The sequence below is a fragment of the Apteryx rowi genome, unplaced genomic scaffold (assembly GCF_003343035.1).
Source record: "Apteryx rowi isolate R43461 unplaced genomic scaffold, aptRow1 scaffold_19, whole genome shotgun sequence".
NCBI classification, from domain to species: Eukaryota; Metazoa; Chordata; class Aves; order Apterygiformes; family Apterygidae; genus Apteryx; species Apteryx rowi.
Window position 1 is genome coordinate 3,181,043 of NW_020448196.1, and position 24,576 is coordinate 3,205,618.

The 24,576-nt window shown below is 53.4% G+C and overlaps 1 protein-coding gene across 1 annotated transcript in view; it reads right to left on the reverse strand.

Moving 5' to 3' along the window:
* The window catches only part of SARDH (sarcosine dehydrogenase), a 36,516-nt gene extending 12,517 nt beyond the window's left edge, over positions 1 to 23,999 (reverse strand). The window contains exons 1-16 of the mRNA XM_026062289.1: positions 23,705 to 23,999; positions 23,137 to 23,315; positions 21,841 to 22,020; positions 21,069 to 21,192; positions 20,732 to 20,832; positions 18,246 to 18,350; positions 17,279 to 17,408; positions 14,168 to 14,254; positions 13,942 to 14,032; positions 10,798 to 10,939; positions 9,592 to 9,675; positions 9,226 to 9,339; positions 8,228 to 8,366; positions 7,097 to 7,210; positions 4,053 to 4,200; positions 3,224 to 3,317 (exon numbers count right to left, since the gene is read on the reverse strand). Of these exons, the coding sequence (XP_025918074.1) occupies positions 3,224 to 3,317; positions 4,053 to 4,200; positions 7,097 to 7,210; positions 8,228 to 8,366; positions 9,226 to 9,339; positions 9,592 to 9,675; positions 10,798 to 10,939; positions 13,942 to 14,032; positions 14,168 to 14,254; positions 17,279 to 17,408; positions 18,246 to 18,350; positions 20,732 to 20,832; positions 21,069 to 21,192; positions 21,841 to 22,020; positions 23,137 to 23,315; positions 23,705 to 23,999 (2,127 nt within the window). The remainder of the gene's footprint in view (positions 1 to 3,223; positions 3,318 to 4,052; positions 4,201 to 7,096; positions 7,211 to 8,227; positions 8,367 to 9,225; positions 9,340 to 9,591; positions 9,676 to 10,797; positions 10,940 to 13,941; positions 14,033 to 14,167; positions 14,255 to 17,278; positions 17,409 to 18,245; positions 18,351 to 20,731; positions 20,833 to 21,068; positions 21,193 to 21,840; positions 22,021 to 23,136; positions 23,316 to 23,704) is intronic.
* Positions 24,000 to 24,576: the final 577 nt, after the last annotated feature.

A 24,576-nucleotide genomic window follows, 5' to 3' on the forward strand; every position in this document is an offset into this window, starting at 1 on the left:
GGGGCCAGGGCACAGCTCCCGGGGCGACAAGTGGCATGGCAGGAGCAGAAAGGCTGCTCGATGCTCTGATGCACCTGCACTTTTTATTTATCTCCTTCTTCCCTGCATACACATGCACTTTTTAGTAATACTGTACCCTACGTCCTTCCCGCGTGATCGCACACCTCAGCCCTGGGGGTTGGTCATCTCCCAAGGTTTTCTTGCTTAGATACTGGGTGCAAACTGGAAATTTTATGCAAGCGAGGTTTGAACACAGGACCAGGTGCTGGGAACGAACAAAACCTAACTGCACACCTGACCCTGGTCTTCCCATGACCTCCGCCAGCAACTCATCTCCTGGTCTCCGCTTCGTCTGCTTCAGAGGGCAGCAAATCCTGGCCGGGAGCAGCAGGAGCGGCACCCTGGCTGCTGCGGGCAGCAACCCTGCGCGGGGAGAACTTTTAATCCTTCCAGAAAGCATCTTGCACATTATTAAAATTGCAGAAATACCGAAATAAACTGATTGAATAATTCTCCTCCACGCAGACCCAAGCTACCTTCAGGGATATGCAGGTGACTGGTTTGAAGTAAGCGCTATAAAGTAGTTCAATAAAGCTGTGTGAGAAGAGCTTACTTTTTTCATAGAACCTTTTTTGGGGGAAAGAAAGAAAATCCTCTACTTTGCAGCCCTGGGATTTGCTTCACACAAACACTTTGGTTTTTGCTTTAATTTTGTGTTGGAATAAAATGGCCCATTTTACAAAAAAACACCTGAGAATTCACCTTAATTTTCCTCTCAGTCTCAACTCAGACGTTTGCAATTCAGTGTTGTCTCTTTGTGCGAAGGCCAGAAAGCTTTTCTCTGACAGTCAGGGCATTTACACTTAAAAGAAGCCACAACATTTCTACCAGATATTTCCTCCTTGCAAACTGGATTTTTTTTTTTTTGATTTTTTTTTTTTTTAACTACAAACTTGAAGTGAAATGCAAATGAAATAATCACACTCTTGAAGAAGGGCCGAAGAAGGGATCATTTATATACCTTTCATAGGGGATAAGTAGGTTATTAATAGATGTTTTCAGCTTGTCACAGATGTGAGTGCCTAGGGAGGATTATAAACTCATCAGCAGAAACCGTTATTTGCAGCGTGTTGGGCAATCTGTAACAACCGATTAGACTTATCAAAACCACGCTCCTCTCCAGGTACGTGCTGCTTTTCCCCCGCTGCAGCGTCCAGCGAACCAGCGTCCGTCGACCGGAGCTGGAAGGCAGGGAGGACCCGGGGCTCCGTGCCCAGCTGGGATGTCCCAGCACCGCCAAGCATCTCACCTGCACCAGGAAAACTGCTACGTGCAGCACACAACTGAGACTTTTGCAAGACTGCTCAAAATCCCCAACTCTCCTTATTTTCCACCTGCTTTGTCTGGAAATCGTTGCCCCGCAACCGCGCCAGTACTGCTACCGTCACAAATTTCCCTCGGGAAGGCAGGGGTACAAAATCAACGCCCTCTCCCAAAGAGGTGTTTTTGCTAAGGAACATAAAAGGGAATATTTACTGTGGTGCAAACGTCAATAGGAAACCAAGGCGAAGCTCGTCGTCCAACCCTTGCAAAAGTTTTTTCCCTAATATTAAAATTTAACAATAGCAGCTCCTCCAGAATGTTTCTGTTTCGACAAAACAACGCTTCGTGGTCAGACACTCTTCTATTTAGGGTGTTTCAACCAGCTAAATCAGCAGCTTCGTGCATGGGGAAAAAAAAAAGAAAAAGCAAACCCAAACAACCACCACCACCTCCTTTCCCTAGGGATAACTTTAGACAACATTTGTTCCTGTCAGACGAGACGGGGGAAGAGACTTGAGGCGCTTTTCTCTCCGCGCAGCACCGGGTGAGAAGGAAGAGCCCAATCAACGGGAGCTGTGAAATCTCACAGCGAAACCCAGAGCAACGAGGACGGACTCGTCTCTTTGCAACGCAGTCGTGTGCTCTAAGCCAAGCCTCCCTTTCGCGAGGCCACCGAGCAACGGCACGCCACGTCCTAAGCCCATCGCGGCAGCACTGGGGCCGTGCACGAGGCCCAGAGGGACTCGCTCCGTGCACGGGAGCTGGCCGGCATCCTGCCAGCTGCAATGCTGTCCCGGGTGGTGCAACCAGGCAATAGCGGCGGATTTTCACCACGCTGCTGAAAGCAGACTCGCTCCCTCCCCCAGATGCCGAGGGGCTTAGCCCTAGGTATTAGCACGGAGCATTACCGTTTCTGCACTTCTCTTGCATAACCAGTGACGTGAGTCCTAAAGTCTCAGCAAATGCAAGAGGATCTGCACTTGTACAGAAAGCTTAAGGTTGTCAGACTTCTCCTGTGATCAAATACACCAGCTCCTCAGGCTCCCGAGCCCTTACAGGGACTACGTGACACATTTTGCTTTTAATCGTCCCTCCTTTATAAAGGTGGGGAGCTGGGGAGGGGATCCAGAGTGTCAGATAAATCTCTGCCATCAGTGCTAGCCCCTAATCTGCAGGAGGCCTCTTTTATTCCTCCGACACCGCTGCAAAGCTGCAAGTTGATGTGCCCACAGAAAGACTCAGCACACGGACAACTTTGAGCTCCTTCCCAAAGCTCGGAGTGGACCCGGCTACGAAGCAGCCAGGGGGCTGGGAAAACAAAGAGGAGGCAACGGGGCAGGAATCCGCCACGCTCCCGCTCTGGTCTTCCGGCCTTCCTTTCCACCAGAACCTGCCACGAGGCCCCTGAAAAACTGCACGAAAGCCACCTGTAGATGACAGGACTGCAGCCCAAGGCTCTCACAGCTTAGATGCCACGCAAGGGATGACCTGGCTTGTGATGACCCTCATAGCGCCTGCAAACTGCCACTGCACTGCTCAGACACGCATTACCTGGGAGACACTTGTCTCCATCCAGAAAACCCCAGTATAGCTCTTCTCACAGCTCTACTCGCCTTAAAGCAGGCATAGCTGGAAAATTAAGCTTCTTTTCTGCAATAACCTCGGGGGGTTTTAAGACATATGTTCTTCCCACATTAGGATAAACTAACTCCCAGACTTCCAAAAAACCAACAAAACCTCCCAGTCACCCACTGCAGAAATATGGAGGCACTACGTCTCCCTAGGGGAAGGTGCCTGGTTCAAGAAACGCAAGGGGACGGTGGTCTCAGCAAGCAACCCCCCCCCGAGGCACAGCATCCCATGGGAAGATGAGCGCTGGGGGCCTGGGTTTCCATCCTACCGTGCATCCCGCTGCCTTCACCAGCTTGTGGGTGGAAAAGGGGAAGGCCTCGTTGCTGAGATCGGTGTCGAGCACGTCCTGGAGCACGGCGCGGCTGCAGGGAAACAACAAAGTGGCTCCGGTGAAAGGACATCGCTCACTAGCCGGATCCTGGCGCTTATTCCCGAAACCCTGCACCCCACGTGGAGACCCGGCGCTCTCTCCCCATCCCTCCCTCCCAGCGCCGCCGCGGGGAAGGAAGGGGCTCCTTGGTCCCCGTGCAGAGGCACAGCTCCTCCGCCCCTGCCCAGCCGGCACGGGCGGAGGTGGCGAGAGGAGGGCTCGAAGGCTCTGTCCTGCTACCAAAACGCTTGCAGAATGGGGAACCTGCCTCGGGGGGGCGGTGGGGGGCAGTTACCCAGCCCCGTGGATTAATGCATTAACGAGGCTCAGGAGATGAGGCTGCCTTGGCAGAGGGCTCTGGAGCGAGGGCAGTTTAGGGACGTGCCTCAACCCCAGGGCAGGCGCTGTGGATGGGGACTGACTTACTGCCCAAAACCGGGACATGGACACGTTCCCCTGAACGCAAGCAAGTGCGTGAACAAAACCAGGGGAAAATTACACCAGGCAACACTGGGGACGGGACTGCACCAGCTCCGAGGGAGCACGGGGACCCACACATGTTCGGTTCACCAGTTATCATTTCTCTCCTCCCTCCCCGGGCTCCTCTCCCCACCGAACCCCACGTGCTCGCTGGTTTGCAGAGGCATGCGCAGCGCTCAGGCCTTCCCTCCACCATCCCTGCCCGCCGGGGATGCGGAGAACCGGGCGCCGCTCTGCCCGCGCTCACCTCAGCGGGCCTTGCAGGCTCAGCATGCCCAGCTCCTCCGAGCAGTCGAGGAGCTCGCACTGCAGCTTCATGTCCTGCAGCACCGTGCTGATGTGCGACCAGTTGTGCTGCGCCACGGCCCCACCGACAGCCAGGTAGTAGCCGTCCCCTGGAAAACATCCCGCAGCCTTTCAGGCCTGACAGAACTGGGCTAGGGACGATGCTCAGCTCAGCTCCTGGCTGGTTTTGCTCTCCAGAGGCTGATCTGTAGCTCTGAGTCTCTCGAGCTTGCACGGCCCAGGGGGAACCTCAGAGAAGGGGGAAAATCCTGCAGCCCTTCCCCAGGCAAGCCCGTGGGCTTGATCCCGCAAAGCACCACGTGCTCTCCGTTCCTGGGGAAGGTGATACAAACGTGGGGCCAGGCCATCACCTTGGTGGGTTTAGGGTTGCTTTGCCTGCGGAAGGATGAAATAACGCTGGGAGAAGAGGGGGCTTTGGGGTTTCTGCTAACTTCCACACTGTATTTTACTTGTGGGGCTCAGCCAGCAAACTGAAAATCAATGACCTTTAAAACTTGAAAGAAAAAAAGGTAAGCTAGGATTTGGGGCCATGCAAAGGCAGTTTCATCCTCCTCACACCCAGAGGGAAGGAACAGCTCTCCCTGCCCACGCTGCACCGGCCTCCGGGCGCCGTGCTGCTCCGCAGGCGCCGGGGGCCAGCAGAGGAGCAGCCCCTACCTCTGTCTTGAGAAAATGCACAATTCTGACAGTCAGATCAGAAAGCTTTTCCCTTCAGGGTTTATTGCTCTGCTGTTATGCAAGGAGCTCCAAGAAGCTAATGTCAAAGGTAGCGTTATGCAAGGGCTGGCTGCCTCTGCCTCGGCTATAGCCGCGCCAGGCTTGCGTAACACTACATTTGTTTTTCTTTGCATACAGCTTCCCTGACTTCCACGGCTTGTAGACACTGCCTGCACCAGTCTTGCTTTCCTGCTAGAGGAGCTTCTCCCAATTCTCCAAACCCTAGAGATGCCTGTGTGCGATGCTTCCACACAGAGCTTTGCCAACAGCGTCAAGGATAACTCCTTCGATTTGCAGGACTAGGTGATCCTGAAGGAGAAAACTCTTTGTCCCTCAAGACCAACTGCAAAAGCTTCCAATGTTTTGTCCTAATACAGAATTGATATCAAAGTTTTAAGGGAGTGAGGAACTATAAGTCAGAGCAGTCTGCAAATGTATGCATGCAGGTGCACGCTCTGCAGCCGAAATCCCTGCCGTTGGGCTAAGTGTGAGATTCCCCTGGTCCTCACCAGGATGGCTCACATAGAAGTTGCTACGTGTTGAGGAGAAAGGGAGGGGTGGAGAGACCAGGCCATAACCAGTGTGAGCATTGCATGTGTATATGAGGGGAATTCATCTTGTCAGTAATTCTAGGTGAGAATTACCCAGGGACAGGGTTAGGGAGCTGATTAATACATAATCGATCTTCCCTCTGCCTTTTCTGCCACTACCAAATTGTTCTCCAATAATCCGTCACAATGATAATAAGTGCAGCCACCTACTATAATTGAAAAAAATAGATCTGCTTTTATTAAACTCCTCCATCACCCATCAAACACTGCAGCTCTGCTATCCGCTTCCCTTCAAACTTCCTGCTCAACGCGGGTGCGTGTCTGGGAGCGAGAGAGGAGAGGGACGCAGCATTCGCCCGCGGGAGGGGAAGAGCTGCACAGCACGAGCCCAAGTTGGGGAAAGGCAGGCTGGCGAAGCGGGGAGATCCCACCTGCGACCTTGCACCATCTGCTGCCACTCCCCCGGCCTGCAACCGTGTTCCTGGGCCGCTGTCTTCCCCGAGCTGCTCCTAAGCAGCAAATCTCAGAGTGACACTGTGTGGGAACAGGGCCGCCGCCTGTATTCAATATCTAAGTCAAAACCTTGCTTCCCGCGTTCCTTCCTCCCCCAAGAGGCGCCGGTTTCCCTGGGGGAGCAGTAGCACCAGCAGACACCCATCACTGCGAGGCAAAGCCATTTGGCAGCGCTGCTGGAGATGAGCACAAAGCCCTCCTCCACTATTGCTTCCTAATTCCATTTTTGCCCTCTGGGTTGACTGCTCTGCTTCCTTTTAATTCCTCTTTATTGCAGCTGATAAGGACTTTGGGAGAGGACAGAGCAGCCATCCAGAGCTTAAGAAACCCAATAACGCCAATGAGAACCTGGTTAGAGCATAAGCCCCCAGGAGAAAGGGGATAATCAATCGGGTTACGCAGACCAAGGGGGGAGCAGGGGGAAAAGGCCAGGTGGCCGGGAGCAGGTAATGCAATCAGCCCCCACATGTGCTGGCCAAGGCCAACAGAAGCACAGCTCACTTCCAAGCACAGCAAAGATTAAAGAGATGCTGGCAGGGCTCAAACTGAACCCACAGCCACGGCTTCTCATCCCCAAGGCTGAGAGAGAGTTCGGAGCATCCCAGACAGGGGACATCTCACTGCCACACGCTTGCTTGGTGGTGGGCACCGGGCACAAAGCGGATTTCAGGCACAAGAACTGCTCACACTGGTGCTGTTCTTCCCCCTGAAAATCAGCTACTTAAGCTGGGTCAACCTGCTGTTTAGCTAAGGTTTTGAGGCTGTGTTAAGGAGAGACGTGAAATATGAAATGAAGGATCCCTGGTTCTGCCTTGCTGCTTCGCTAGATTTCTCCCAGCTCAGCCAAAGAGGCTACATGACACCAGGACCAGCAATGCCTTTGCGTGCCTTGACACAGCTAAAGAGCTAGCAAGAAAACGAAGCACTGACACACCAGCCTTGCAGCCCCCAAACCATCAGCTCCACGAGAGCTGCGGTGCCACGGGTGAGCACGGGGCAGGATGTGCTCCCCGGAGCAAGGCAGCGCTTGCACAGGGTCCGGCCTCACGGCACACAGCAGGCTGAGTGCCAAGCCATTCCTGAAACGGCGACGGGAGGGTAAACCCAACCGGAGGTCCCCCCTCACCGCCACGTCCGCTGCAGAAACGCTCCCTGCTTCCAGCAGGCAGCGGCTGCAAAGCATCCCCCGTGCTCAGGGTTTTACCTTCGAAGGCGGGGGCCAGCGGGGAGGCCGGGTTCCCGGGGCTGATCCGGCTGACGGTCAGGTCGCTCTCCACACCCCCTCGCCTGTTCAGCATGCAGGTGTACACGGTCGAGCCTAGGAGCAGAAGGAAAGACGGGCACCCACTGCGGATCGGATACCCCAAGGCACTGAACAAATGGCGCTGGTGGAGCGGGGAGGGCAGGATGAATATTTTCAGAGTCACTAAATCACTTGCCGCTGCTTGGCTATGACGTGACCTACCCTGGGTTTTTCAGGGCCAGAAAGGAGACAGGAGCAACTCTTTTTCCCCTTAAGATCTGTTGAGGATTTGAAGCTACTTCCTTGGAAATGTGTCAACCCCGACAGAGGGGGCCAGCTTCTCACCTGCAAACACTGCGGCAAGCAATGATCGCACTTGGGAAGCTGCGAGAACCGGGACGCGTGGAGGAGAGCAGATCTGTTGGGTGGCAGCGAGGAGCTTTAGACTTTCATCTCCAGATGAAGAGAGATTCAAGAGGCAGACGATACGCGAGCTGTACAGGGCCATGGGAGCCTGCATATGCACAGCAGCTCACCCCGGCTGAGGGCCTGGCTCTGCCCCCAGCTCACTCCAAGGAGGAGCAGCAGCAGAGCGGGGCTGATCCTCCTCCCCTGTTACCTTATATTTGTTACTCTCATGGACCTCAGGGGGTTGCTTCAATTCATGCTGGGGCAAGAGCGCTCAGAATCGGTCCTACTGCACTGTTCTGCCCCTGCCAGCTGCTGAAACCGCTGTCTGCTAGGTGTCTCTATGTACCCCATTACACCCACTTCTCCAGCTGTGAACTCCAGCTGGACTCTGATGGGCAGATGCTCCGTGCTCTCACCCCAGGTGCAGAGAGCAGGCTTAGCACCAATGCAAATGACAGCAAAACCCAGCCTTTGGGGAGGACAGGGAAAGCAGTCACTCTCGGATGCTTCCCACATCCTCTGCAAAAGCAACATTTACAATAAAAGCCAGGTTGGGTCACCCACTCTTTGTTTTGGTTAAAGATGTAATTTCCTAGGGCAGCCTTTTAGCCCAATGTTCAGCAGAAACATCAATAAACCCCCTGGCACTTGGAAGCTGAAATAACAAGGTTGAGCCAGTACCTGGTGCTTTGCTAACATCAGCGGTAAAAAGCCAGTTGGCCGCTTTTGTCGCTTCAGGACCAACCAGGTAGAATTTCCCAAAATAAGACATGTCGAAGAGAGCCAGGGCATTTCTGCACGTTAAGCATTCATTCTTGATCTAAAATTAAAGCAAACACACCACTGAAGTCGAGCCATATCCTTCTCATTCTAAAAAGGGAGAGATACATTAAACCACGTATGTAATGAGAAACGACACCAGGCCACGCCCAGTGCCTTTAAAGCTTACTGTAGTGCTTCAAAACATTCCTCAAAAATTAGATATTAAATATAGCAAGTCTGACAAGAAGACAGCACCACCTGTCTGCCCAATCCCAGTCTTTACAGCAGTAACATGTGATAGTTATCAATAGTGATAGTTAAAGCTTATCAAGCTGGGTGTTTCTTCCCCCATTTCAGACTGCCAGGGCTGGTTTCCTTTTCTGGCTGGCGGCTCCGCAGGGGAGCAGAGAGGCAACGCAGCTCGGGGAGGACTCTCCGTTTAACTCTGCCCTAGGGAACACACACGCTCGCTCTGCAGACAGATCTGAACTTCCCCCAAGCTGGTGTCAACTCTTTTGTTTGGGAAAGCAGTACTAAAATTCCATGTAAAATTCCTCCGTCAAGGTTTCCAAGCATGGACCACCCTTTTTCTTAATCCTTTTTGGAACGTTTTTCCCAGTGAAAGATGGGCAAAGCCCCCTTGGTTTCAAGTTCCTCTAAACCTCACCGACTGGGTTTTCCAGACCCAAAGCTGCTTGCATGGGCTCTGATGTCACTGACTTTCCCGGCCCAGATGTGCACAGAGGTTTCAGGTGGGCGATGCTGCTTTTGCCTTGTCTCCACACCCCAGCCCTGGCACTCCACATGGACATACCGGGACCTGAGCGTGGGGCAAGTTTTGTCCCCGACACGGGCCAGGCTGAGAGCACCATGCTGCTGCTCGTGGCCGGGGCCTGCCCCCCAAGAGCCCCACTCACGACGTGGTGATGCGGGGGGAAGTCGAAGGTGTACTCGTCCCCCAGCAGCCGGTTGTATGTGTAGTTGCTGTGACGCTGCCGTTTGTAGGCGCCGTAGTAGTCGTAATCCAGGACCTGGGGAGAGAAGCAGGCAGGATGGAGGGCAGCAAGAAAGGTGGCATGTGGCCGAAGCCAAGCAGTTGCAAAAGGCAGCCGGCTCTGGGCAGATAGAGATTTCAACTGCATTCCCACCGTGCCTGGAAAGACGGTGCAGCGTGCTGCCTGCATGCGCAGCACACATCCTGCATGCGTGGCGCACGTCCTATACCCTTGAGGACCTGCAGGGCACAGGCTGAAAATCCCCCCGAAAGCAAGTACTGTCCTTACCGGAGCTGCTCCCTTGGGGTTGAACCAGCCAGGCCTCTCCCAGCCATGCCTCTCCTGGAAAACACAGCCTTGTTGCAGCAGCTCCTAGGTAAGACGATGCCAGAGAAATAGGAACAAAAAGGGGGAAAAAATTAAAATCTTTTCGTTGAGCCATCCTCCTTCAGCTGGTAACGCTGAGGCTGCCCCCCTTAAAGGCATGCACAAGACCAGATCCTCGACGCTTTGGCTTTGGCTATCAGCAGCCAAGCGGCAAGAAAGGAGGGCGGTACCAGAAATCAGCTCTGTGATTTGTTTTCAAAATAGTGGAAAACCCCAGCTCCCTTGAAATCCCTAATATTTTTGTCCACCAAAGGTATTTGCCTTAACAGCATCTGACAGCAAGCAGTCCCACAGGTCAGTTGTGCACTGCACTGAAGTTTGTGCTTTGATGTACTAGTGATCAAAAGATGTTAAATCCAGAAAGGAAGATTCTCCCCAACGTTTTTAACAGTAATTATATAATAACACTTAAGCTTTATATGGCAACCTTTGCATTCCTCCTCTGTTCTCAGGCAAATATCTCTGCATGCAATTAATTAGGGATCCATTAAGATATTTTTGTTTGGTGCCTCTGTTCAGAAAAGAATAGATTTTGTTGAATATTTTAGAAATGATTCAGCGTCTATTTATAAAGCATAGCACATGTTCTGGAGCTTCGTGTATAAATACCAGGCTGTCAGTCAAATGGGCATCGCTTATTAGACATTCCATTAAAAAATAAATTGCATCCTCAGTGACAGAAAACAACTGAGCTGTCAAGCAAACAATGGGGGATGGTAGGGAGGAATGTCTGTTTTACTGCTTAAGTCTCTCTTCTCCATCGGAAGAGAAATGGCGTGATCTGAATTAACGATGAGCTGCAATGGGCTCAGGAAACTCGGTTCCTTCTTTGCAGTGGCGGGAAGGTGAATGGAGTTTCTTTGCTTTGCGGCAGTCGGGCAAGACATGGAGCCAGCGCTCAGGTCACTCCCGAGTCACCGGCAACAGCGGGGTGTTTTAGGTGGCTCTGAGCAGCAGCAGCTGCTATGCTGCCTGCCCGCGAAACTGCTGAAAATGCAGCCTTGCATTTAAGTGCGTATCTTGAAAATGCTCACCCGCTGCGGGGATCCCTCCTAGCACGGGCAGACGGCGCTTTGGAGGCAGCGTATTGCTTGGGGAACACCTCACCTCGTGCAGGGGGTCTTTCCTCATGTTGCGTCCTGCCAGGGGCTCGTCGTAGGGGAAGACCACGGAGTAGTTCTTGGCGTAGGACTCGTGGCTTCGCTCGCGCAGCCAGCGGTTGTTGTCGGTGAGAGAGTGGGGAAAGCGCCTGGAAGGCAGGGGGAGAGGCATGCACCCATCAACCCGCAGCTCTGCCCTCCCAACCAGGGGCTCTCTGCACCGCTGCCCTGATTTATGCCGATTTACTGCAGCGTAATTTAGAGCAGAATATAGTCCTGTTGGGGGGGGGGAAAAGGAGAATTTGGGTTAATTCTACTCTGCTTCAGCATCAGGCTGGCCTCAGAGCGCTCCTTTTGCACAATCCTGCTTTAAACGCAGCCCTGAGAAAGGAAAGAGCCGTGAACATTCCTTACATTTTTCATCCAATTCTCCCTAGACTGCAATATAAATAAAAACCAAAGCATTTTAAATTTGTTTGACATATTTTCATCTTTCAAACAGAAAAGCTCCTTGAAGGAATGTGCCAGTTCAGCACATGGTCGTATTATTATTACCAGAGACCTATAACTCACGGACAACAACCTCCCGCGCGCGCCGGTGGCACCTCTCCCATCCGCTGCCTCGGGCAAGCAGGGGCGCGCGGCTTTCAGCAGTGCAGAGCCCCCAGGTCTGCAGAAAGGGAGCCAGGCACCAGGTGAAAGGCCAGGCAGTGTAATCTATAGGGCCTTTGAAAACAGTATTTTCAATGTTCTTCCCTGCTTTCTGCACGCCGAGGAGATGCAGGGCACTTGGGAAGTGGCGGATGGCAGCACCGGGGAGGGCTGTGCAGGAAGCCCGGCTCTGCATCTCCCTGCTCCCACCACTCGCTTTATAGGGGCGGCCGAGAGGGGTTTTCTCTCCCCACCTCAGCTGGGATTTGCTCCACTGCTAGGTACACTGCATTGGTGCTTCCCAGGAGATGTCCGAAGGGGCAAAATAGAGCAGGGACCGGAGGTGCTCATGTGCCGCCTTTTCTAGTTTTGCTAGGACAGATCCACGGGTCATGTTACACTGGCAAATCCTTCCAGGCCTGGCATGACCCAAGACCTGGGAGCTCCAAAATGCAAATAACGCTCCCTGAAAAGCAATCGTGGGCATCCCACGAGCCAGCTCTGCGGGGCTCCGCACGGCTCTGGGCTCGGCGTGGTGCAGCCACCCCGCTGCCAGCCCGGCACGCACGGCACAGCATGGCCCCGCTCGCCTCCTCAGCTGCGGCCCATCTACCAGCACGCTGCACTTCTGACAGCAGCGAGAAGAGCAACAGCTGCCAGAGCAAACATTTATAAATGAGCGTCTTGAATGGATAAATATTTAAATATGCAGAAAAGGGAATTATTTAGAGGAGCTCAGTAATCATCATCATTGTCAAAAAAAAAAAAAAAAAAAAAAGCCACGATGAGGATTGACATCAGCTGGAGAACTCCAGGAAACACAAAAACCCAAACGGATGGAGCACTCTTGAGCAAGGCAGCAGACTTTGGAGCCGCACCAGGGTCTCAGGGCTGTGGCGGGACATCGGGACGGCAGCAGCTCCGGCTGGAGCTCCCTGGCCCGAGGCGAGGATGTCAGTGGCTGCAGAACCACTCCTCAGCTGCCCCGTTTGCAGCCTGGCACATTAAAGTAAAGCAAAATCAGCAAGTGCTCGAGTTAAGACTGACGGGACTGCCTCCCCAGCAGTTTAGCAGCAGGCTGGAGGGGGCTGGCAAGAGCAGGTATGTCCTCACAGCTACTCCTGATGGGCAGGACCCCAAGAGGCATCACCTGCTGGCACCCAGCCCCACTCAGAAACTGAAATTAAAACTCTAGGAGGAGGTACAGGTATGACATGGTCTATTTGGGAGGCTTAGGATGGCTTAGGATGAATTCTAGCTGGTATCTGCAGCCCACAAGAAAAGGATCATGGCGAAAACGAGGAGAGGCAAAACAGAGATGTGACAGTTCTGGCTCCGACACAGACTCCCTCCTGTGACCTTTGTCAAGTCACCAAGCTCTCCTCAGGGCCACGGCTTCTCCATCTGCTAGACGGCAGGGAGGGAAATGCCAGCCTCGCAGGCCACCTGCTCAGATTCAACACTGGTAGCACACTTTGAAGAGGGAGGACTCGCAACAAGTGCGGAAACATCACTGCAGCTCAGAGATGGGGTATTGGAGACACTCCGGTAATCCCAATGCCTCCGCAGGGGCTGAAAAGCTCCCCTGCAGTTTCCTGAGTGGGAGTGAGGTTTCAAAGCCCAGATCAACCTCATGACAGCTTTGAGTTGTGTCAGCCCCCGCTCCTGACATTGCAGCAGTGCCTGTCCAGCCCAGTGATTTCTTTTTTCCAGGAACAGTCGGTGTCTGAGGGCTCTGGCTGCAATGCCAGCTGGAGGAAGGCGACTGGAGGCGTCTTTCTGCTGACCTCTACAGGCAACAGCACCGATTTCCCCTCTCCTTCGCAGGGTCCCAGGCTGATTCAGTGGTTCTCTACCAGCTTTTCTATTAAAGCAACATGACTTTAAAAGCTTTGTCCCTGACAAGTTTGTTGCCATTATTATGAACCCCATAAGAAAGCCCAAACCCGATCAAATATAATTGGGAAAGTAAAAAGCAATTACAGAGCCAACATTTGCACATAGAAAATCTCTGGGCCTATGTCATGCTGCAGAGAGAGTGGGGAAAAGCTAATCTTTCTCCAGTTGAAATCATCACCCCCGATTATTAACTTAGAGGATTAGGCATAGCACTAATTGAACAACAACAAAACCCAAACGTAATTACCCTGTCCTTTCTCATCATTACAACCTCCTCGCATCTGATGGAAGCTGTTTGCGTAGAAATGGAATGAGGCAAATGAGATAAACCCAACATGTAAATTCATTAAAGCTGTTAAGTGTAATTGATTCCAGCTTCTCGGAGAGTCGCAGGCTGCTGCACAAGGACTGCCCTGTGCTTGCAGGGGAACGGCTGTCCTCTGTTTCCTGACACCTACTTCTGGTGACAGGCTGGGGCGAGCCCGCTTTCAGCCTCCAGTGCCAGCCCTACCTCAAAACAGTTCCCCAAAGACAGCCCAGACCCATTTCAGTGAAGGAGGACGTGCCCCAGAGCAGCCTTGCAGAGCCAGGGGGGACTTGCCTGATGTCGTAGCCGTACATGTCCTTTTCCGGACGCCCATGGATGATCCAATGAGCCAGTTCCCTCCCGCAGCCGCCTCCGAGCATCATTCCTGGGGAAAGAGACAAGGACTGAAATGAGGCAAAGAGGCTAAATTCCCCATTTAGTTGCTCAGGGTCTGCCTGGGATTTAAATGCTCACAGAGCTTAGGATGCACAAGACTTTTTTTCATCAGATCTCCTCTTACCAGCGCTGTTGAAGCCGCAGCCAAGGAAGAAGCCTCGGACTTCTGGGGCTTCACCCATGAGTGGCTTGTGGTCGGCCGTGAATGACTCTGGAAGACAGAAACAGGAGGATCCATCAGTAAGGCCAGGCCAGGTGTTTTGAGGATGCACCACGCGCTTTAGGAGCGGGGTTTCTACAGCTTCCCGTGTTGATCTCATCCTGCTCCTCCTCCCGGAGAGGTCAACGGAGCAAGAGTCAGACCAGCCCCGAGCACTTCCCAGCATCTCATCTCGGGCACCCTCTGTCTGCCACTTCTCCAGCAGGGCCCAGGCAGTGGGGACCAAAGGGAGACTGCCAGGTGCTGTGATGCCCAGCACAGCACCCAGCTCTCACGCAAGCTCCTCAAGCAAGTATGTGTATATAGACATGGCTTCAGAAGCTGGCATGAATATATACACACATACACATGCACACATATACACAGCACTGCCAGTGGGAGAGGCAGGCGCTGGTGGCAAAACCCAGCTGCTTTGCAGTTCTGCCTTTGCATGGCCTGTCAGAGCAGAACACCGCAAAACAGCCTGATGGGAGGGGTGTAATCCTTCTCCCAGTTTTAAGGTGATTTGTCCAGCCACGTGAAAGGAAAGAGGGGAGACAGGGTTAGGTCTGCTTCTTACCACTCACTGGCAATGGCCAGTTTGCTTCCCATGATCTTGGTCCTCAGGAGAAAGCAAAAGAAGAGTCAACAAGAGCTAATACTTTGGGCAAGAACCACGTATCTGATGTTTGTCCTGCACCCCATTCAGTGGAGTCCGTCACTCCAACACTTAAGTTCCACTGCCATAAAAATAAATATTGAAGTACCTTGTTGGCCTGAAGGTACAGCAAGGCTCTTCAGAAAGTGAGTTTAGAAAAAGAGCCCCATCTCTCCCCGTATTTGCAGACTGTTTCCTATAGCTCCACTTGGTGCCTTTGAGACACTTGCTGGCACCCCTTGGTGACCCACGATTTGGCTACTCATTCTGGAGCTTGGAGAAGGGGGATGAACATTTGGGTCAGCTCTGGATTGAATTTGCCTCGAAACCGCCAGAACTGCAAACAGCAGCCAGAGCAGTAATGCCTTAAACTACCCCAGCGACGTCTGCTGTTGTCCCAAGCGCTGGGAGCACGAGCGCCGTGGCACTGCTGGGCACACGAGCGGCCCTTTCAGGTCCCCACAGGCAACTTCCTCTGCAAAGGACAACTTTCTAAAAGGGGTTAGTTGTTCTGTTGGTAAAATATTTACTATGCAGAGGAAATGACAAGCATTTGCTATTTGCTTCAATCAGTGCGACTCAGCTGTTGCAGGCAGAGCAGATGCCAGTTCAAATCAAGAAGTAGGACGGGAGGATTCCTGCCACTTTGGAAATGACATTACTGTATTACAAATATTAGGCATATATCTACAAGAAGTCAGCCTCCCACTGGAGGCCACCAGCTGTACTTACACTGCAGTTTAATCAAACCTGCACTACCCAGGGCCAAGGCCTCCACCTTGTACATGGCATGTTTTATCTGCTTTGGGGCAGGAGATGTGCCCTACTTTCCCTTTGTACAACAGCACTGCTCCCTCCCTGAGAGGCTAGAGGGTTTCCTTTTAAGTGCTTCAGCAAAACGAGAGCTGATTTTTTTTTAACATATGGTGGATTTCAGGGCCAAGCCAAGGGGCTGGCGATATTGCGCAGGGCTTGCATTCAACTGCTGGCAGATCCCAAAGCTCCCCATAATGAAAGCATCATCTGAAGTGGGATAGCCCAGCTACTGCTTGGACGGCCCTAAAGAAACGTTATTGCCTTTAACTCCACACCAGACACTCTTTGATGTAAATCTTGGTAAATCTAATCTGCCCAGGAGCCTGGAAACCTGTTGTAAAAATAATAGTAAAAAATAACACTTGCAAAAAAACCCCAGGCCACTGCTTGAGAACATCTGCCCCTTGATTCTTCAATCCAGTGGCAACATCATCAGCTGCAAATGTTTTCATTTTTCTGTGAATGTCTGTTAAAAATCCCCTCAGTCCAGACCAAGTAAGGCACTGTCGGTAATATTCTCCCCAACTGTTTATCTACCTATGCTAAGCCTAGGATGCCACCTCTAGGAAGACAGCACTATTGCAGCTAACCAAAGAGTTTCTCTGTGTTCAGTGAGTTTCTGTCTCCCATGGATTATGAAGTTTTCTGTGGACAGAGCCCACTGGAGGGTGGTGCGTCGCCCTGAAGCTCCCCAGCCCCTGTCTTTTTGCCTGCCCGGCCTCGGTGGGCTTAGGAGATGCTACACCCCTTGCGCCTGCAGCCAGAGCTCACCACCCATTCGAGTACTCTTGCAGCGGGAACACAGGGCAGCAAGATCTCATTGCCAAAGAGGGCAGGTTCTGCAAGCTCCCTAACACCGAGAGCTGTCTGGGACATGAGAGGCAATATCAGAGAAAGATGATGCGCAACAGGAAAATAACACGCTGTATAAATTCTGAGGTTCGGCAAAGCCAATCTGCCCACCCCTGCTTCCCTTCCGCTCCCCAAAATGACAAACCCGACGATCATTGCCACCAGATCTGCAATCTCTCCAAAGCAGACATGTGCAATAATCAAAACAGCCACTGTGCCAGGAGAGCGCCAGCTCTGCCAGGCTCGTCAGTGCCAAGGTAGGTCAGTCAAGTTAATATTGGCTCTAATTAACATTCCCACAAGCTGCTTGAAGCAGAGCGGTTCACAGGACGTGCCAAATTCTCTCCTGTCTTTGAGCACATCAAACGAATCATTTCCACCCCAACCCTAGCATCCCACGGCCACATGGCAAGGTACAAGCAAGGAATAAATGGGGCCATACGGGTAAGAGCTAATGCAGGGAGGAAGGGCTGGACCAGTGCGCAGGGTGGTCATGGCACACAGCGATCTGGAGAGCCATTTTCAACTCCTAAATCTCAAGCTCAGCCCATACTAACACCCTCTCTGCTTTTTGGTCAGGGTCTGATCCCCCATGCTAATACCATACCTGCCAAGATTTAAAGGCCGAAAGTGGAGGTAAGGGGTCAGCATGCCTCTAAAAAAAGCTGTCAAGGAACATGGCTGCCATGACACCACTACTGAAGTATTACCTGGCCCGCAGACAGTGGATTTAATTCCTGTTTTCTCCAGCACTGGGACTCTGTTGACAGCACCTTCAATGTGTTGCATGAAAACATCCCAGTCCAGATCAAAGAGGCCAAAAGCAAATTTTTCAGATACCTGAAGGTGAGAAACAGGAATCAGGACACAAAAGGAGAGTTTGGCTTATGGCGTAAGAAATTCTCAGCTTTGGCAGTCTCTAAGCCCATGGAAAGCAGAGGCTGGTTTTGAGACTCTGATTTCTTTGGGTCTTTATGAGCTGCTTAGACAAGTGTTGAGGTGTGAAGCCAACTAGAGCCCCACCAAAGGGCACTGAGGTGAGGGCTAGTCCTCCAGAGCAAAGGCTCTTGCATGTTCCAGATCACAGCACTTCACCTTTCCAGAGCAAAATGTGAGCATGACCGTCTGTCCTCTGCAGACAAGTGACTGTGGGCATGGACTTCTCCTGTATCTTCTGGTAAAGTGGAGGATCTTCTCCCTCAGATGGAGAGAAAAACCCTAGCTCTGCGATACATCTTTGAAAGCCACCTAGGGGCAGGTTGGCCCACCCCTCCAAGAGGGATGCAACACCAATCTCAGGGAAAGGGCTGGGGAAAGAGCCCAAACTAAGACACCTCCTTAGCGACTTGATGAAGAGCCTGCAGCAGGGCAGGGAATTGCTTAGTGACCTCCTAAATCTCCACCAGGACCAGGCCAGCTTTCTCATCTCATTTTTGCTAGTGGTGCATCCTGTATCTACACCTTGGACAGACCCAAGTGCAACATGCTCTTGTGCTTTCCCCACACCGCCTACCACCTCCCAGGCCTCGTGGAGGCTGGTTATTAGCAGGTGCTGTTCTGCGCTTTCTGGCACATGAGCCAGGAGATGAGGAGCGCACTTCAGCGCCCACTCCGTCAAAGCGGGTTTCCTGGTAACATGCCTCATTTCCTCTGAAAAATCCTCTCGGCATCTCTCACCTCCTCCCAGAATATTGGATTTGACTCATATCCACCCACGGAAAGGGCATCACCTTGGAGACGGAGATACACTGAGGCGTCGTGATCTCGAACGTTCGGCATGTTCTAAAAATAGGGAGGGAAAGAGGAGGGGTGAGACGGGGCAGGAGGGGCGAGACAGGGCAGGAGGGGCTGAGAGCTGTCGGGGAGCTCCTGCCCTCCATCCATGCCGGCAGGATGGTCGTCTTCTCATTGACAAGGCCAAGCTGGACAAGTTGGTGTTCAAATACCAGCACATTTTCCTCCCTGCCCATGCTCCCAGTACATCCATGGCATCAGCTATGGCTCTTCTGAGGCTCCTGCAGCCCCAAAATCCCCTCTTGGTGCCCATGTTGTCCACAGAGGGGGACACCCAGTTCAGCTCCAGCAAACCCAATAAAACCACCAGCAGCAAAGTGGCTTATGCAGCTTGTGGGGAAAGGAGAGGCCACAACGATCGGACAGGCTGAGTCCACTCCCAGCACATCGGCTGCATGCACCAGCCCTGGCCCTGATGTGGAGCAGGAGGTGCCGAAATAACCCAGGCGCTGCACAGACCCAAGCACACGCTGCAGCACATGCCTGGGAGCTGCTGGGACCCTGAGTCTGTCGTGGGCTAAGGGGAGCGAGAGGTATTCACAAGGCCTGACTTCAGGCACACAAGTCAGGAGTCAAATCTCATACAAACCTTGCCTAGTTAACAGTTAGCCAACTCCAGAAACGCCTGGATGAGCATAAAGTTAGTGAGAATGGGTGTACAGATGCCAGAGCAAAACAGCCTTGCCTTTCTAGGTGCTCCTCTACTGCAAGCAAGGCGCCCAAGTTGCTCTGATGAGAGCAAGCAGCTCTCATGTCATGTCATGTTTTGACTCAAGCTAAAGGAAGAATCATTTCTCTCCTACCCACCAACACAGGAAGATACAACAGCGCAACAGTGCAGGCAGCAGCGTGCAGAGAATGAGGGATTTGTTCTCTTCAGTAATGGATTGACAAACATTTAGGTAACATGAACAGTATTGTTGTAGGGTTGACTGTATTTCATGTTGACAAACAAACTTAAATGGATTAAAAAAGAGGCACTGGGGTTTGCAAGCTGCAGCCTCTTCTGTGAAAGGTCTCTTTTGCACTGTTTGCACAGCACAGTGGAGTTACTAGAATATAACTATAATCACTGATACCAGCATTTTTTAAAATGAAGTATCTAGGACTGAAAATGCAGACACAGACTGTTTCAGTGGGATGGGAACCAACCAGCGTGATATCCTCAAAGCCCATAGAGCCTGTGTGAATGAAGTCTGCCTTGTTTCACAAACAAATCTCTGTAGCTAGAAGGCAGAAAGATTTCTTGGGATGGTTTAGAAATGCTTGGAGCGCTGTACCTCTTCCTGTTGGGGACTGGGACTTGTTCAGAAAGTGTTTGGCATCTTTATGAATGCTGTTATCAAACACAAAACACATCAGAGACCCTATAATAATTCTACAGAGGGAAAAAAGATAAAGAAAAATTATCCTGCTAATCAAAACCTTGTTAAATATTAAATACGACTCTGTAGTAGTAGTATTATATATAGTAGTCAGGTACTTGTGTATTTGCTATGAGGAGAAGCTGTGTAGCCAAGCAGCTGTAACAGCAACTCGAGCCTCAGAGACCTGAGCTCTGTCCTGGCTCTCCCCTGGCCTCTCATTTCTCCCCTGTAAAACAGGGACCTGGAAAGTGCTTGGAGATCTGCACCAAGGAGCCCTAGGTAAGCATCCATAGCAGTGGCATGGCTACTGCTGCTAAATAACTGAACAGTGCATCAACATACAGGCTCCAGTTCAGCCTTCCAGGCAGAAAATCATGCTTGGTGCAGAGTGCCTCATTCGATTTGTGCCTGCAGAGCTTGGCCCAGTGGCACAGGCTTGCCCTGAAGGAGGGAGGGTGGGGAGATCCCGCGGTCCGGGGGTGCTGGGGTGCACCATCCTGTCTCCTTCTGCCCTGCACTGGGGGACAGGAGAGCCAGCGCTGCCCTCCAGCCATCGTTGTGGGGACATGGTTTGTGGGGAGCCCTCTGGAAATATCCGCTTTTTGTCACTGCGCTCATGTTGCCAGAGGGGTATCTAGCCAGGAGCTCAGGCACAAACCCAGCAGCGTCAGGATGGGAAATGTTGCAGCCAGTAATGATGCAGAGAGGACACAACACGTCTTTGTTTCAGGTGTGGCTAGGGCCTGTGCAGACGAAAGGCTGAGGATGGAAAAACTCATTGTCCTGACCCATGCTGGGATCAGTGCGCTAAATACCCAGCTGGCTCTTAGTGCGAATCTTGTTTGGGGTAATCCTGCACATGCAACCTGCCCTTTGGGTGACCTAGCATTCACGACCGCTCTGATTTGCACTCACACATGCAAAGGAACCAGGGAAGCCCCAACCCCACGTGCCCAGGGCTGCCAGCAAAGCCACCGCACCGCAGCACAGCGCCAGACTGACCTGAATGCCCTCGATGCGCTCCGTCACCACGTAGGCGTGATGCATCGCCACCAGTGGCACGTGAACACCAGCCATCTGGCCCAGGGCTCGGGCCCACACACCTATCGGAGAGACAACCCACCCCACGCTGAGCAGCCACAGCATGCACGAGAGCGTATGGCAGGAGATCTAAGGCTGTTTGGGGGGCTACAGCCAGAAACACGGAAACAAGGACCGAACAAGACCCTCTGGTTCTGGCAATGCAAAGCCACGTCCTTCCTTGCAGCCACACCATGGTGAACAGGCTGCTGGCCCCAGCAGGACAGGTCCAACACCCACATTGCTTTTTGCCCCGTACCTGCACAGTTCACCACGCAGGGAGTCTGTATAGTCCCATAGGGCGTCTCTACTGCAGACACCCTCTTCACACCCAAATCATCGACTTTGACCTGGATACCAGTCACCGGGCAATTCTCTATAATCTAGTGGCAGAGAATGAGAAACACAGTCAGTGGCAGGGTCGAAACGTTAGTGGGATAATCCAGCTCTCCTGACATCTGGTCCCAAAATCCCTGTGCTGGGAAAGGTGAATTAAAGCAGAGGTCTAACACTGGCCACCTTCCTTTGCTTGTAAACAGTTATCAATGTTATTGCTAGATAATAAAATTCTCACTAATTTTGGGCTTAAATGGCCGCTACCAGTTACTCTAAGCACCTGTAATTGCAGAGGATGTTTATTATTTACATGCCTTGCATGTGAGCTAAGCAATATGCGAAGGATGGGCTGATAGTCCCTGCCTTGAAGAGTGGACTGTGCTACTTTACTCCAAAACCTCTGCTCTCCTGAGGACCCTGCCTTGGGCTCTGCCTCATCTTGCTCCCAAAGACCTTTTTGTCCTCCATATAATTTCCCTAGACCTCACAGTTCCAGTGCAACACCAGCTAGTGTTGCCATTGTGGCTGCAAAAGCCATGAAAGCCAAACAGGACAACCCCCTTCTCGGGCAAGCAGGTCGACTTGGAAACATTGCGAGAGCAGCTCTGCTCCAGTGTGAAAGGAGGAGCTGGGAGCAGGGGAAGGCAGGGGATGATATCTCCTCCCAGCGTCACTAGGCATTAATTAGTAATTACCGCAGCGCCTCTGGCAGTTGCTGCTCTGGCAAGAGTTGAGCAGGTGCCGGCAGGATCCATGGTGCCATCCTTAGGGACGTACAGTGTGCCATACAGGTCATCCACGTTCATCAGCGGGTACAGGTCCTTGGTGTCCGAAGGAGACAAGACGTAGGACTCCACACCATAGACCTTCCCAAGCTGCAAACCAGATGAGAGAATGGGGAATTCAGTGGGCAACAGAAGCTTTGGATCATCGCATGCTGGTGGATGAGGAAGAGAGCCCCGGGACACAATTAGCTCCCAGATAACCCTGCATGAACTTTCATGCCTGGGCGCAGATGCACTGCTGCTCTGAGCTGCTCCAAGGCAAGCCCCAAAACAGAGAGCACAGTGAACATCACAGGAAGGTCTCTAGAGTTTTTAAGGGACCACTGTCCTATTATTCCCATATCAGCTGCCTGTGCAGCTGGAAAAAAATCCATGGTTGTGTTCATTTTGCAAAGCTCAAGTGAGATACATTATAGGAACTTTTCTACCAAGGCCTAGGAAGAGGGCACAGAGGGTTAGTGTGAGGATACCATGCCCATCCAGTATCATCTGCACCAAGAGGTCAGCAAGCATTAACAGGGATGCTGATGTTTCCAAACAAGCTATTTCATTGACAGCACAGCAGCTCAGGGACCGAACAGAAGAAGCCGCTGTCCTGGAGCCTATATGTACTGCAGCCCTTTGAAATCAAATGGCAGCATCAGCCGAGCAGGTCAGGGCACTGGACCGGGTTCATGTAGCTCATGCATGGCGGAGGAACATTTAGCAGCAAAACCCGAATCCCTGCCTGGCTCTTCCACATCGCTGACCGCAGCTCTGCGGTTCCTCCACCTCCACGGACCTCTGCAGCGTGAGGGACCCGTTAGCAGAGGACACATAAGGTAAAACCACGCAGCTCATCTGCAGGGGCGGCTCTCAGATGCCTTCTCCATGTGCACCAACCTCAGCTTCAGTTGAGGGGTCCTGGGCTGACGTACGGCCAAGCCCACCCGGCCAGCGATTCCTGCTCCCTGGCCTCACCTTCCTCCCTGACGAGGACACCTGGCACCCTTACGGCCTGGCCCCGGGACAGCCGTTGAGCTTGTCCTCGAGTCACACTTGGGCAGCTGACTGTTTCCCAGCCGGGAAGGTGGGGAGGGATGGGCCGTTTAAACACCCGGGGCTCATCCGCATTGGGAATACCGGCCCCGCTCGCACGGGAAGATGATGAACAAGGCTAGAAGTGCAAGGGCGGGGGGGGACATGTGGCCGAGGTCTTGTCCCTACCGACATGAGCCTCTTGTACTCATCCAGCCTCTGCTTGCTGGAGGCGATGAAGAGGCCGCCGTTCTGGATCCAGCCGGCGTGCAGCCCCGTCTCCTCCGGCAGCTCCCGGCTCACCACGTGGCGCGTGTGGGCCAGCAGCTCCACTTCCACGTCGCTGGGCCGCAGCTGCCACAGCAGCCCTGCGGGGAGAAGAGCCCGGCGCTCCGCACGCCTGCCCGCCCGTCCCCACCGGCGCAGGGGGGCCAGGCGGCTCCTCCGGCCCCCCACGGGGCTCCCCAAATCATCCCCCCACCTCGGGGTGTTATTTGAATGGGAAAAGAGGGAGGAAAAATGGTTTCTGGAGCAGGAACCCCCCAACCCCTGCAAAAAACAAAGCATTGTATTGAAATAACGCCTAGTTCCCCCCTCCCACCAAAGGAAATTGTTATGGCTCCACAGTAAATAAATAAGCAAGTTTCATGGGGATTTCTCTGGTCATATAGGGCTTAAAAAAAGGGGTGTGTGGGGGGGGGGGGAGGGATGCTTTCTAAAAGGAAGGAAAGGCCCGCGGCACGGCGGCGGCGCTCACCGGCCGTGTGCCAGGTGGTGCCGGCGGTGAGGCGGTCCCGCTCCAGCAGCGCCACGCCGCGCGCCCCCATCTTGGCCAGGTGGTAGGCGGTCTGGCAGCCCAGGCTGCCGCCCCCCACCACCACCACCTCGGCCGTCGGCGGCAGCGGACGCCCGGGGCCGCTGCCGGCAGCGCTCTCGTCCTTCAGCGTCTGGCGGTACGGCACGCTCTTCTCCGCCGTGGGGCCGGCGCCGCCGAGGGGCCGGGGGGCTCGCCAAGGGGCGGCCCGCCGCAGGGCGCGGGTCAGGGAGGCCATGGCCACCTGCAACGCCCGAAAACGCCGCGCTGAGGAGAGGGACGGGCCTGGCCCTCGCCGCCGCCATCCCGGCCCTCGGGGCAGGACCCGTCCCAGCCCCGGCAGCGGAGTTGGCGAAGGGGGGAAAGGCCCAAGGCGCCTCTGGGTGCCCCTCTCCCCACACCCCCCTTCCCGCTGCGCCCAGCAGGACCCGGGTGCACCCTCGTGCTGCCCCAAAACACCCTTGAGGGGCCCCGGCTTTAAAAACGCCAGGGGCAGCGAGCTGGGAAACGCGCCGGTGGCGGCTGCCCCTGGTTTTCGTGCCCTGGGGGCCGCGGCTGCTCCGAGGGAGTGCAAATGGCTGCTGCATGGGGACGGCGACGACGGATCCTGCGCTGGCCGGGTGAACAGCCCGGCCTCCAGCTCGGGGCAAGCAGGGTCTCGCAGCCCCTCGGCCCCACGAGCCGGCTGGCCGGTGAGATCCTCCCCCTTTTCAAGGGGGAAAGTTCCCTCGAGCGCGCACGGAGCCGGCAGGCTCCCGCAGCACCCCCCCCGTCCGCCACGCCACCCGAAACGCACCCGCGCTCTCCACCCCCCT